At 28.2% G+C, this 14483-nt stretch overlaps 2 protein-coding genes across 2 annotated transcripts; both read right to left on the bottom strand.

Moving 5' to 3' along the window:
- Positions 1–918: 918 nt before the first annotated feature.
- On the bottom strand, positions 919–4704 carry LOC102601866 (paired amphipathic helix protein Sin3-like 1). The gene is made up of 6 exons (XM_006338441.2): positions 4525–4704; positions 4343–4390; positions 1738–1920; positions 1490–1661; positions 1295–1390; positions 919–1208 (listed from the first exon to the last, which is right to left on the bottom strand). The coding sequence occupies exons 1-6, from the start codon at positions 4581–4583 to the stop codon at positions 1089–1091; spliced, it is 678 nt and encodes a 225-aa protein (XP_006338503.2). The 5' UTR covers positions 4584–4704; the 3' UTR covers positions 919–1088.
- Positions 4705–8101: 3397 nt separating this feature from the next.
- On the bottom strand, positions 8102–12088 carry LOC102601531 (paired amphipathic helix protein Sin3-like 2). The gene is made up of 13 exons (XM_006338440.2): positions 12048–12088; positions 11813–11890; positions 11419–11610; positions 11177–11348; positions 10978–11076; positions 10734–10878; positions 10379–10515; positions 10083–10158; positions 9589–9725; positions 9305–9380; positions 9007–9215; positions 8441–8530; positions 8102–8365 (listed from the first exon to the last, which is right to left on the bottom strand). The coding sequence occupies exons 2-13, from the start codon at positions 11887–11889 to the stop codon at positions 8237–8239; spliced, it is 1539 nt and encodes a 512-aa protein (XP_006338502.1). The 5' UTR covers position 11890; positions 12048–12088; the 3' UTR covers positions 8102–8236.
- Positions 12089–14483: the final 2395 nt, after the last annotated feature.

Raw genomic sequence — 14483 nt, 5'->3', positions numbered from 1 at the left:
GTCTTTTGTTTTAAAAATATGTTGGCTTGATTCAATTTAGGGAATTTTATATATACATACTTTGTTTGTATATTATATACAAACGGGCAAGTGAAATATACAAATTGCAGCTTTCATAGCAAACAAAATTATTGTTGTGAAGCGCAATTATCGAAACTATAATTTATTTATTTTTGGTAACAAATGTAAAAGATTACCATAACCATCAAAAACAATTACAACCTAAAGAGCACCTATTCTCTGATAACAGAAGTTAGGCCTCCGACAAAACTATAAAACTAATTACATAGAATAAGCTGCCTACAATTCTATGCTTTTTTTGAACTGTATAATAATTTTACCCTCTGTTTAATCTCTTTCTTTATCTGTCGAACTACCTCATTTGTACTTATTTGCTTTCCTTTGAATATCTTTCAATTCCTGGCTCGCCATGTGTGATAGAGGATAGCTCCACCTATAGCTGCCATAATTTCCTTCTTCATTTTCTTCCAGTGTTTCCTCCTGATGCTCTCAAAAGTCTTGATGATTCCTACATTCTTCAGTGTCCATTGAATCATCTCTAGCCATATATTGGAGGTCCATTTGCACTTCTATTTCTCAAACAGATGTACATTGGTCTCCATTGTTTTCTCATCACACAGACAGCAATCAGTGTTATAAAAAGCACGTCACAACCTATCCACTTAAGAAACAATTATATATTGCAATAAAAATGTCATTATAAATTTATTACATATCATCAACATTCTTTATCCCAATTAGTTTAGATTTAACTGCAATCAATTTCAAGAATAAAAAAATTATCAACTCTTTTTGTAATTTTTGAACTTTTCCACGCGTGAGTTTTACGAAATCTAGAGAAGAAGAACATTGATCATAATAATGTTGAAAAAAAGTCAACTTTAAATATACCTCACATATGATAAAAGTTTTGTATCAAGTAAACAATACAGGGCAAAATGAAAACAAATAATGATTATTAAACAAAACAAACTAAGTTTTCAATTAAACAATTTGAGATATATTATTCTACTAATTAAATTCACATAGCATCGCTATGAATTAGACTAAAAAGCACTTCCAATATTTCACTTTTTCAATATTTTGTTGTCATCCAAGTTAGACAACAAATTGGCAATAGACGAATCTACCAAGAATTTAGCGAACTCATCTACGAGATCTGGATGATTCTTGAGAAGTATAGCAACCTATACATATAAAAAATAGTACTTATTAATAAAGAAGAACACGATGATCGTCTATAATATATATTCAATTTTAAAATGTTTATCACCTCACGGTTCACCTCTTCGACGTTCTTACACTCCTTCTTGCACATGGATAGAATATTTATGAAGGATTTGTACTCATAGTCATTTCCTAAACATTTCTACAACAAGTAATAAATTAGCTAGTTAGGACTAAAGGTTTTTTTATATATAAAAAAAGACCTTTTATTACTAAAATCAAAAGATAACATAAATGTTACCTTTATTTTGTTCATTAAACTGATTGCTTGTTCCAAATCTGTTTTCTTCTTGTCTTCATCCGTGAGGATTATTTCATAGCCATTGGGCAAGAAAAGATTAAATCCAAGCAGCAATCTAGGATGACCTTTAAACAATTCTTTTATTTTTGCTATGACACCAACAGTATCAATTCTGTGAGAAATATTAAAGACTTAGTCCCACATAAATTATTGAAGACCATAACAATAGACAAATTGTAGTAACAAACCTTTTTCTCTTAAAGTCGGTCATAACATCAAGAAACATGTTATACTTCTCTGCTTGGTCAGAAAACATGTCCTTAACTTCCTTCAAATAAGAGAGCGCATCATAATACTCTGGCTTACTATTTTTACGACTGTCATCTCGTATTTCGCTCAAACCACTTTCATGAAATTGTGATTGATTATATCTAATTCAAGGAAAAAATTTAAAATCATGAGAATAATAACCATAAGTAACCACTCATATATATTGCTACAAAATCAAGAGTGCAGTCCAATAATGAATAAAATAGATGAAATAATAGAAGATTAGAGCTCAAATTTTAATAAAAAGAGATCATAACTTCATTTGTTATTAAATATTGGTAGACAGAGTTACTACAAATGTAGCGATTGAAGATAGCAAGTGAAATATTTGTATGTGCACAAACTTGTAAGGCTTAATATTTAATTTGTCAGTAAATTTTACTTAGACGTTCAATCTATAGTTTGTTCCAATTGAGCATCTAAACACATGATAAATTTTGAAAAACTTTGTATGCACTCTCAAACGTCTACTATTAGATAGTTAAATTAATAACATAAAATAAATTATCTCATTTCAATATATACATTGATCTCAATTGAAATATGTTTAAGATTTTAAGGTTTATTGATTTCAATGCATATAATTAAATGAGATAATCTATTTTAGGATTTCTTACACAAATATACCAAGCAACTAATTTTTCCAGCTAATATATATAATGTATCTATATTATATATATAATGTATATCCATGTATATATGATGTATAATTATATGTAAGAGACGTATATACATTTATACACATTGTTATACAATATTTATACATTGGTATATAATATCCATGTAATATATCTATATTGTATAAATAATGTAGACCCATGCAAATATAATGTAATACACAAAATCAAATGAAGACAAAAAAAAAGACCACTGATTTTAATATTAATTTAATAAAATAATATATTTTTTTATCGAAATACATATAAAAAAGAGTCACATTTTAAAAGTGGGATAGAGAAAAATAAAAGTGGATACCAAAGTTTGGGTTATTGTCGATATTAATTGATAATTTGGTCATTATATTGTTAGTTAAAACAATAACTGATGATCATTTCCTTTTACTATTTTATGTAGTTGACTTAACTAAATCTTAGTAACTACGTTTGTTGGCTATAAGTGTGGTAAATGGCTATACGCTCAACTCAACTTATTTTAAATTGGTTGGTTATCCAATCATATAAAAGTGAGTCAATCATATTATAAATCGCAATATATGGATATTCCACCAATTGCACTCCCCTTAGAGTATGCAAGGATCTAGGAATCTCTACAAAGTTCACTTATTTCTAAAGATGAAATCTTTATCTTCAGTTTTTCATAACAATTCTTAGTGATAGAAAAAAATTAAGTCGTTAATATGACAAAAAATGACATTTAACGTTTTTATAATCACAAAGTAACGCACACCACACATCATATAGCATCTAGAAATCACCATTCTAACTCACGTTACCAATAATTCAACAAATTTCAAACAATGTATCAGAATAAGTCATGTACATAAAAAAAACACTAGAGACAAAAGTAAACTGAAGACAAAAAACTTACGATCCTCTACGGGATGAACCACATACAACACAAATCAATCGCCTCATGTTGCAAAAATAACAAGAAGATTTACAATAAAAAATAAAAGTTTCAGTTGATCTATCATCAGAAAAATGAATTAAATCAAACTTATTAAGAGTGTGCTTTGTATAAAAAAAATATTTTTTATTTTCTCATGTTTGGTTTACTTTAATGTTTACAAAACTTCGTTTCCTCCAACTTAAGAATAAAATACTTTCTACCCCAACTCAGACTCCCAATCCGAATTTTTACCCTTTGAATTATTTCTTCATACTAAGCACATCCTAAGAGGAGAGAGAAAAAAAAAATTAGTTTTGTAATTTGAAGTACTCATTTCTTTATATAATAAGAAGCAATGGAGATCCATATTATCCATTGAGTTCATCAATTTATATCCTTACCAATTATGATTCAAATTGAATATTTTATTCATTTTCACCTCACTCATTTTCGATCAGTCCATATTCGATTTGGCCCCCTCCACCCAATTCCACCCACCCATCTTGTTTTTCACCTATAGTTTCCTACAATCTTTCATATTATTGGTGAGAGTTCAATTTTCTATTTGTAATCTTCAATTTCTCTTCCCTTATCCCGTCCCCTAATTCATTTTATTGAAAAAAATTATTGATATATGAGGCACAATTTTCTTTTCCAATTGGTTAAGGATTCATCTAGACAAACACAACATATCTAAAGATTAAATATATATCTTCAATTTTTCCTGATAATTCTTTGTGGTAGAATAAAATTTAAGTCCTACTCTAAGTCATTAGATATGGCAGAAAATAACATCTAACATTTTTTAATCACAAGATAATGCATACCACACATCATATAGCAACTAAGAATCACCGATCTACCTCAAATTACCAATAATTCAACAAATATAAGTCATGTACATAGAAAAAACAAACACTAAAGACAGAAATAAACTGAAAACAAAGAGCTTACGATTCTCCACGGGATGAACCACATACATCACCACCCAATCGCCTCATGCTGCAAAAATAACAAGAAGATTTACAATCAAAAAAGAAATGTTTCAGTAGATCTATCATAAAAAAAAAAAAAAAAAAAGGAGTTAAATCAATGGTCTAGAAATATAAAAAATCATCCAACTCATTTTTCTCTACCTTTTCCTTTTCGTCTCTTCGCTTTCCCTCTTTCTAAACTCGAAAGAACTACAACACATACACGTTTAAATAACAAAGGGGGTAGAAAAAAACTTGATTGATATGAAAAAAGGTATAATTTTAAAATGGGCTCAAAATTAGTGATACTGTGCACATTTTTAAGTTCATGAATGAGCCCAATTTTTTATTTGTTATGCTCCAATCTCCTTTACCAACTTTCATTATTTGACATTATATTATTTTAGATTATACTAGAATTATTTTATGCTATATTTAACTATAATTATAAAATTTATTAATATTCCAAAAAAGAACTATTGATTTTTTGTTAGTATTTTTGGTAAAGTTATAAATTTGTGGTCAATGAATCTATCTCCAAATGAAAAAATATTTTTTGTGGTATACGACAAAGTCCTAAGACTATTTTGAAATTATACTTCCATTTTTGTGAAGAGGAATTAGATTATACTCCCTCTGTCCCTAATAATTTGTCTATTTTTTCTTTTTTACTTGTTCATTTTGACAAATAAAAAAAGGACAAATTATCTTTTAGGGATAAAGGTATGAAAAATACCCTAACTTTGGTTCGATTTGCTGTTGCGATACTAAACTTTCATGAGGACCTATTACCTCCCTAGACTATTTAATACCGTATTTTTTACCCCTTGAACTATTTAATAGTGTATTTTAAAGGTATATATGTACCCACGTGGACACATTACTATTTATAATTTTGCATTATTTTTTATGTCCACGTGGGAAAATATATATGTTTAAAATACGGTATTAAATAGTCTAGAGAGGTAATAGGTCCTCATGAAAGTTTAGTATCGCAACAACAAATCTGATCAAAGTTGGAGTATTTATCAGACCCTTATCCCTTTTTTTTACTTATTATATCCTCAATTATTTAATTTTGGAAAAGATAGACCTTTTTGAAAATCTTAAATTTTTTATCCATCTACTTTATAATTAATAGAGGTAAAATGATAAACTTACTATGTCAATCATTATTTTCTTAATAGATGTGTCAATTCAAAAGTAGACAAGTAATTAGGATAGAGGGAATATATAATAATTATTCAAGAATAATGAATTAAATGACGTATGAGATTTATTTAAATGATTTTCGCCAAATCAAATTGAATGGCTGTTAGTAATTTTTTTGGTGATGTGATAAGTTAGCCGTCAATGCAATTCACTTCAAATGACAAAATGATCTAAAGTCTAACTTTGCTCAACATTACTTGGCGAGCAAATGTGTCAAATTGGTGGATTGTGCTGAGTACAATTGGGTCAAAATGTATTATTATTATTATTTATTACAATCAACAAGATATTTTAACTTGATAGGACTAGAATGAGGGTCATAATTCAATTTGCTCAATTTTTATTAAATTTCAATTATTTTATTTATTCTTTTACAAATAAAATATTTTAGAAAATAGTTTTGACAGGATTTCTTATCCAATTTGTATGAGATGAAATGATTTGTATTAAAATAGATTGAGTTATAAAAAACCCGAAAGAGTTGTTCCAAACTTGGACAAGTTATGTCCTAGTTTTGTCACCATACTGGTGAAAATATTTGATTATGTTAGAACTTAGTACCCTTAACATAGGCACAAAATATAAAACAAAGGAAAATAACCTATACCTCATAGTTCACATATAATCAAAACTTAGAGTCTGTTTGACATTACTGCTAAAAATAGGAGTTTGGAGTCAAAAGGACAGTTTTTTTCTTTCAAAAAACAAAAAAGGCATATCAATTTTTTTAAACCAAAAAGGCAAAATCGCTCCTAACGGAGCGATTTTCTTCTGACAAAATTTGACGTCATTCCATTAAAAGAAATAAAAATCAGTGTCTTAGCAGCGATTTTCTAAAAAAAAAAAAAAAAAAACTTCTTCTTTTCTTTAAAATTGTTGCTATAGCAGTGTTTTTATATATATAAAAAAAGTTAAAAGTAAAATCGCTGCTTAAGAGATTTAAAAAAACAACATAAATCACTACCCTGGCAGCGATTTTATGAAACTTTTTTTAAAAAAATCGCTATGACAGCGTTTTAATAAAAAAAATTGAAGTTAAATGTTTAAGAAATTAATTTCTTTTTCAATAGCTACCCTTTCATTGATTTTGATAAAAATTAAAATTGAAAATCGCTGCCTTGGAGTTTTAATTTTTTTTATCAAATCGCTGAAAGGGTAGCGATTTAAAAAAATAAATTAATTTCTTAAACAAAATCGCAACTTCAAAATTTTATTAATTTTTTTATTAAAACACTGCCATTACTATTTTTTTCTTCTTAAAATCGCTTTACTTGTATTTTATTTTTTTTATATATAAAAAAGCTGCTAGCAGCTATTTTAAAGACAAAAAACTTTTTTTTAGAACATCGCTGCCAAGGCAGCGATTTATATTTCATTTAACGGTACGGTGTTAATTTTTGTCAAAAAACGGAGCGATTTTTCCTTTTAGGTTAATTTTTTTTTTTTGATGTGTTGCTTTTGTTTTTTGAAAGAAAAAAATTGCTCTTTTGGCTCTGAACTCCTAAAAACAGCTTATTTTTAGAAGCACTTTTTAAATGGTTTTTTAGAAAAGTGCTTTTGAAAAAAAACAATTCGTGTTTGGCTAATTCATTTGTAAAGTGTTTTTCATAAGCAAAATGTGTTTGACTAATCATTTTTTAAAAAATTCTTTTAAGAATCAAATTACAAAAAAGAACAACTATTAATGTACTTCTAATATTGAAATTATTTTATAGAGAGAAACTATTTTAAATATCTATTATAAAAAGTAAATTAAATTTTATTTTTAAAAATTTACATGTTTAAATTTTCAATCAATATTATACCCTTTTTGGGAGGCTGAAATATTTAATTGTTATTTTTTCCTTATTTTTTCTAATCTTGAAAAAGTATTGTTGTTACCTTTTTTCTAATTCTACTAAATAATACGTAAAATAATATATAATATATAAATATAAAATAAATTATGATTTTTTGTATATAAAATAAAAAATAAAATTCTTAAATAAAATTTAACCAACTTATGAAATATACTAATTAATTAACAAGAAATATATTGGTAAATATGTATATATGAAAAGGATATTTTAGCCTTTAGAAAAATATTTTTTTGTTTCTACTTCTATTTTTTTTAAAAGTAAGAAAAACATTTTTACTGATTTGTTTAACACTTAATTTTTCAATAAAAATATTTTTTTTTCTCAAAATAAGTGTTTCTAGCCTCCAACAGCAATGTCAAACAGGCTCTTAGTATCCTATAAATGGGGGCTAGATGAAAACTAACGACAAATAATTAAATACAATAATCTAAATTCTTAAATAAACAATTTGATAAGTATATTATATTGAAGCAACGATAGCATTCTCGTTTTTAAATATTTTTCATTTCACGCTTTTTTCCCCTCCTTGATTCGTCATATTTACCGCGTATAGAGGATATGACTTTGTTTTCAACAAGTTTTTTATCCCATAGGTTGCAGATATAGAAGCACATATTCAACCTTGAATGATTTTTTTCTTAATTTGCTAAGGGAGGATGATATTATTAAAAAAAACCATATAGTACCAACATTTTACATTGCCAATAAAACTGAATCTCTAGTCATTAGAAACAGAAGAAAAATTCCCAAGAAACCCATCAAGTCGAACTCCTTCACAAGCTTTAGTCATACCAATCACACTATTACAAGGAACTAAAGAGGATGGTTAACTGATCAATACGTTCCCTAAGCTTGAAATCAGCTGAAGAATCTGGCAAGAATTTAGCGAACTCACCAAGCAAATCTGAATGATTCTTGAAAAGTATAGCAACCTACACATAAAAGAAGTAATAAATTAAAACATCTAATATAATTTGTGTATCCAAATTGAAAGATGTTTTTATCACCTTATGGTAGACATCATAGCTCTCCATGTTGTACATCCTCAAAATGTTTAAGAATGATTCATACACATGGTTGTCGTTTCGGAAACGTTCCTGCACAAAGCGACAACCCCAACAAGTAAGTTACCACTCATATTTTATCTCTCTGTCGCGTGAGACTGGACATGTATACCAAATTATATAATCCTGATTTTGTAAAATATAGCATTATGGAGCAAATCGCCCCCACAGATGTTGACTAAAAAGATGTACTTAATCATTTACTTAACAAATAGGACCAAGCACTCCAACTCTTATACTTGATTGAATGGCTTTGTAGGTGAAATAACAATAGTTGAGAGATCTAGCTAACATGATTCTAGAAAAATATTATTACTACTTTTCGCAACTATTGAAGGTATTTTAATTGATATGGACTAATTAATAATCTAATCACTATAATTAAGATTGTTTCAGCGTAATTTATCCTGGAACTCAACTTTAAATTGGAAAATAATGCATATTTTTTATATAATTAGACAAAAATAAATTATTTATGAATTTAGAAGAAAAGAAGGTAGGAGAATAACCTTTACTTTCTCCACAAAACTGGCAGCTTCTTCAAACTTAATTCCCTGTGGACGAGCCTCATTTTCTTGTTTTATTTGATAAGTTGAAGGAGCCTCAGTTTCTTCTTTTACTTGATAAGTTGAAGGAGCCTCAGTTTTACACTTGTTCTCTTCTTCCTTTACTAACTTGGATTCATTCCACTTAGTCATTACACCTACAAGAAATCCAACTGCAAAGCAGTGTAACCTTTCAAATTAGAATCTTACATATATATAGATATGTATTGTGTGTGTGTGACAAAATTCATTAAAGACTTACCAGCTCGTTCATAACGATCTATAAATACATTGAAACGCTCCATAAGACAAGGATGTTTTCCAAGTGTTTGAGCAACCTGAAATGAGTAGTTAAATCTATGATGCTTAAACAACAAACAGACCGACTTGTACATCATCTAAAAGATATTAGTACCACAAATCCTGTGGTCTAGCCTATGATTTGCATGAACATCAACCAAACCATAGATAGCAGAAATTATAAGCAAAGATTACTGTCATATAGGAGCAACAAAGATAAGATTAGATGCATGATGATACACGTACCAAAGATTGTAACTGCTCCCTTGTAATTATTTCTCCGCTGTAATCACTAAGACATTTTAAGAATGTCTGATAATCAGCTGGACTTCCTAGTCTTTCCTTTACCTCTTCACAGAAAGTGAACCCTTTTGTATATGTATCTGCCAAGATCAAACAAATCCTATTAAAAAGCATACTAACCAAACTCAGCAACGCTATGCTAAAAACAGATGCATACATCAAGAACTTAACCAAAAACGGAGTCAAACAGACTGAGCGTTTAGCAACATACTAATAGAATATTAGTCATGACGAATTCTGATGTGTCTTGTTGGAGATTGTTTTTACGAAATTTCAATTGTCATCTTGTTTAGTAATGTAAAGTACTTGTAACAAAATCCTAATGAAAAATTATTCAAGACTTTCTGAGGCTCATTACACCTGCAAGTAATCCAACTGCAAAGCAGGAACCAATCAAAATGGCACAACAGTTTTACCATCATGAAATTTTAACTTACCAACTCGATCATAATGATCCAGAAATTCATTGAAACCCTCCATAAGATCAGGATATTTTCCAAGTATTTCAGCAACCTGAAATTGGTAGCATGCTTCAAATTAATGATGCTTAGATCGACTTGTATATCATTTAAAAGACATTAGAACCACCAAATCCTGTAAAAACAGGATTCAGTACCCCTGTTTCTTCTCCCTTTTGTTGGCCAAAAACCGAACCACAGATAGCAAATATTATAAACAAAGATAAATGTCACTTTGGAACAAAAGGGCTTGATTAATAGCATGATAGACGTACCAAACTTTGTAACTTGTTCCTTGCAATCGTTTCTGTGCTGTAAATATGGAGACATTTTAAGAATTTCATATAATCAGCTGGACTTTGTAGTCTTTCCTTTACCCTTTCACAGAAAATGAACCCTTTGCTACACGAATCTGACAAGATCAAGTAAATCATATTAAAAAGCATACTAACCAAACTCAGCAACTCTATGCTAAAATCAAATGCATAAACCAAGAACTTTACCAAAAAACAAAGAGAGATATACTGAACTAATAGATCATTGTCACCACAAACCATATAGCTAATAGTGGAAGATTCTAATGCAGCACATCAAATACACATATTCAAACAATGCTAACCATGAACTCACATTTCAGGGCATCTTCAAACTCTCCAAAAGAATTCATTTTACCAGGATGCTGCTGCTTGGTTAGATCTACTTCCCTCTTAGTATCTGGCAAGAACCTAGTGAACTCATCTAGCAAATCTGGATGGCCATTGAAAAGTACGGCAACCTACACATATGATGTGACAAATAGTAACAAAAAATTAAAACATAAAGATCATCTATAATATCTATGTATTCCAAAAAAATTTAAAAAAATAATTATTACCTCTCGGTACACCTCATTGATTCCCTTATGCTCTTTCCTATACATGTTCAATATGTCTAGGAAGTATCTGTAGACATGATCATCATTTTGGAAACGTGTCTGCAGGAAATGATAAACCAAATAAATTAGGACTAAAGTGTTTTAAAGAAGAAAAAGGCAGACCTTTATTGTTTAAACTGGAAGGTAGCAGGAATGTAACCTTTATTTTGTTCACAAAGTTGATAGCTTCTCCAAATTCAATTTTAGGCTTATCTTCTTGATTGAGAGTTATTGTATAACCCTCGGGCAAGAAAGTGTTGAACCCAGTGATCAACCTAGGGTGCCCTTTGAACAAGTCTTTCACTCTTGCTATGACAGTAACAGTATCAATTCTGTCAAGAAAATGGAATAAGTCACGGATAAAACAAGAATCATGACACTAGGTAAATAGTAGTAACAAACCTTTGAGCCTTAAAATGTTTCATAATATCAAGAAACATATCATACTTCTCTCTGCCTTGAAACGTGTCCTTAACTTCCTTCAAATAAGACAACGCATCCTCGGTTGTCAGATGTGGGTTACAAGGGCCAAGAAAAGTTAGCCCTCTGCGGCTGCCCAATGCTCCATTTTCAAGAAATGGTGATGGACCATGCCTAATTCATAGAGGAAAAAAATAAATACATATACATCATAATTATACCATAAGTAAGTAGTCATTGCTATGGACAAATGCTACCAAAAATGAGATTATCAAGCCCTATTTTATTTTATTTTTGGCTTTTAACCTAAATTAAAACACTAATTTCTTAATTAGAATTAAAAAGAATTCAACAAATCAAAACAATTGAGACTTACGATTCTCTACGAGAATAATTGATTGGCCGCTTAAATCTCTCCTTACCACCAGATACATCTACTCTCAATCGGACCATGCTGCAAAAATAGTACAGCAACAAAAAGTTGTGCTAGTAAATAAAATCTTTATTAAGAATTAATCAATAAAAAGAATTACCCATTTAACCATAAAAATTATTCAAACAAAGGGAAAAATATTAGAAAGGGCTGAACCCTAGTATTTTTCTCTCTATACCTTCTCTACTTGGAGAAAAAAATGTTGCGTAGATAGTAACGACACTACACATATATATAATATAAAATTCTTGTAATGTATGATGTTGGTCAAACTTTGGGGGTATTTTAGTCTTTCTCTAATATTTTTAGTCATTCACTCAAGTTATGACTATATACTGACTTGATTCAATTTGTTGAATTAAAAATGATTAGAAAGTCAAAGTAGTGTAATTCATATCTTATTAATCATTAATTGTTTTTCTTAAAATATCATATATTTCCTTTTTTCACCATATATATGCAACTCATTTGTAGTTTTACTATTTTTATTGTAAAATATCACTTATTTCTTTTCACCAAAAATGATTAAAAAGTCAAAGTAGTATAATCCATATCTTATTAATCATTAATTGTTTTTTCTTAAAATATCATATATTTCTTTTTTCATCATATATATGCAACTCATTTGTAGTTTTACTATTTTATTGTAAAATATCACTTATTTCTTTTCACCAAAAATGATTAAAAAGTCAAAGTAGTATAATCCATATCTTATTAATCATTAATTGTTTTTCTTAAAATATCATATATTTCTTTTTTTCACCATATATATGCAACTCATTTGTAATTTTACTATTTTTATTATAAAATATCACATATTTCTTTTCACCAAAATGATTTGAAAGTCAAAGTAGTGTAATCCATATCTTATTAATCAATAATTGTTTTTCTTAAAATATCATATAATTCTTTTTTTCACCATATATATGCAACTCATTTGTAGTTTTACTGTTTTTATTGTAAAATATCACTTATTTCTTTTTCACCAAAAAATGATTAGAAAGTCAAAGTAGTGTAATCCATATCATATTAATCATTAATTGTTTTTCTTAAAATATCAAATATTTCTTTTTTTCTCCATATAAATGCAACTCATTTTTTCACCAGAACCCAATGATTTCTATTTCATATTAACTGAATTTTTAAGATTTTTTTTATTGTTCAAAATAATTGAATTATTCAAAGTTTAAGATGAATATTTCGAATTTTTTCTATATTTGCCCTTTCCTTTGACTTGTGCGTTGACTTGATGTAATAGGTTGAATTTCATATAAGTACTTATAACCAAAAAAAATCTATAAAATTAGTAAATGAAATGAATCAGCTTTAACCATCTCCAACCCACCTCTATTTTACTCTCCATTCTCTATATTTGAAGAGTAAAATAGAGAATGGGTACTCCAATCCACCTCCAAATCACTCTCTATTCTTCAAAAAAAATATTATTATTAATTTTCATTATAAAAAATACACAAAATTAAAAATGGTAAGATGAAAAATTTAATTTAATACAAGATAACAATACAATACATAACATAATAATTTAATACAAGATAAAATACAATACATAACATAATAATTAATTCGCGATGAAACAATAATCATGTCGAAAAGATGTTGAACGTGCATTTCAGAGGTTTTGCAATTATTGCAGGACCGTCACGTTTTTTTGAGAAAGGAAGTGCTACATGATATAATGACTACATGTATTATACTGCGCAACGTGATAATTGAGGATGAACGTGATCTTAATGCACCAATTCAAGGTGTCGTAGAGGCTCCAACTCCCACGACAGAAATGATGGTAGATGAAAACCTTCGGTTTGAACAATTTTTAGCTAGACTTAAAAAAATTAAGGACAAAATTGCTCATTTTGAACTTCGTAATGCATTTATGGGAGCAACGTAATAATTTCGAAAATTAAGTGTTTATGTAATTGTATTTCACTTTTATTTGAATTTGTCCATTAATTTATATATTATATAATATTTTCTTGCAATTTATGGTATTTAAAAATTTAGAATAAAATATAATTTTATATTAAATAAAAAATTTGAAAAATAAATTTTTGTATCACATGAGAATTATATAAAGTAATTATTGGAAAAAAGAAACAAATAATTTATATTATGAAATAAGAAAATAAGAATGAAATAGAAATAATAATTTAATATTGAGGAGAGAAAAATTTTATTATTTTTAGAGAATAAACTAGAAAATTGGATTGGAGTTGATTGTCTGGAAAAATAGAGAACTCTATATTTGAAGAGTAAAATATAGTGTAGGGTTGGAGATGCCCTAAGAGGTGAAAATTTGTAAAATTCTAAATGTCCTATATCATTCTTTTCCCAGATTCTCTCGCCTAAAACATAGAAAATTAAAATATTATGAACATAAGCATAAGTAGATTAAATAGAAAGAGTTAATATCTCATATGGTTACTCAACTTTGAATTGTTCATTTAGAAAGTCACTCAACTTTGAGTTGTTCTTTTAGAAAGTCACTCAACTTTGTTTTATAACTCAAAAGTCACTCAACTATTGATATTTCACTTAGTAAGCCACTCAACTATTGATATTTCACTTAGAAAGTCACTCAATCAATTTAAATATT

The sequence above is a fragment of the Solanum tuberosum genome, unplaced genomic scaffold (genome assembly GCF_000226075.1).
Source record: "Solanum tuberosum cultivar DM 1-3 516 R44 unplaced genomic scaffold, SolTub_3.0 scf00004, whole genome shotgun sequence".
NCBI classification, from domain to species: domain Eukaryota; kingdom Viridiplantae; phylum Streptophyta; class Magnoliopsida; order Solanales; family Solanaceae; genus Solanum; species Solanum tuberosum.
This window is presented reverse-complemented; position numbering and strand designations above follow the sequence as displayed.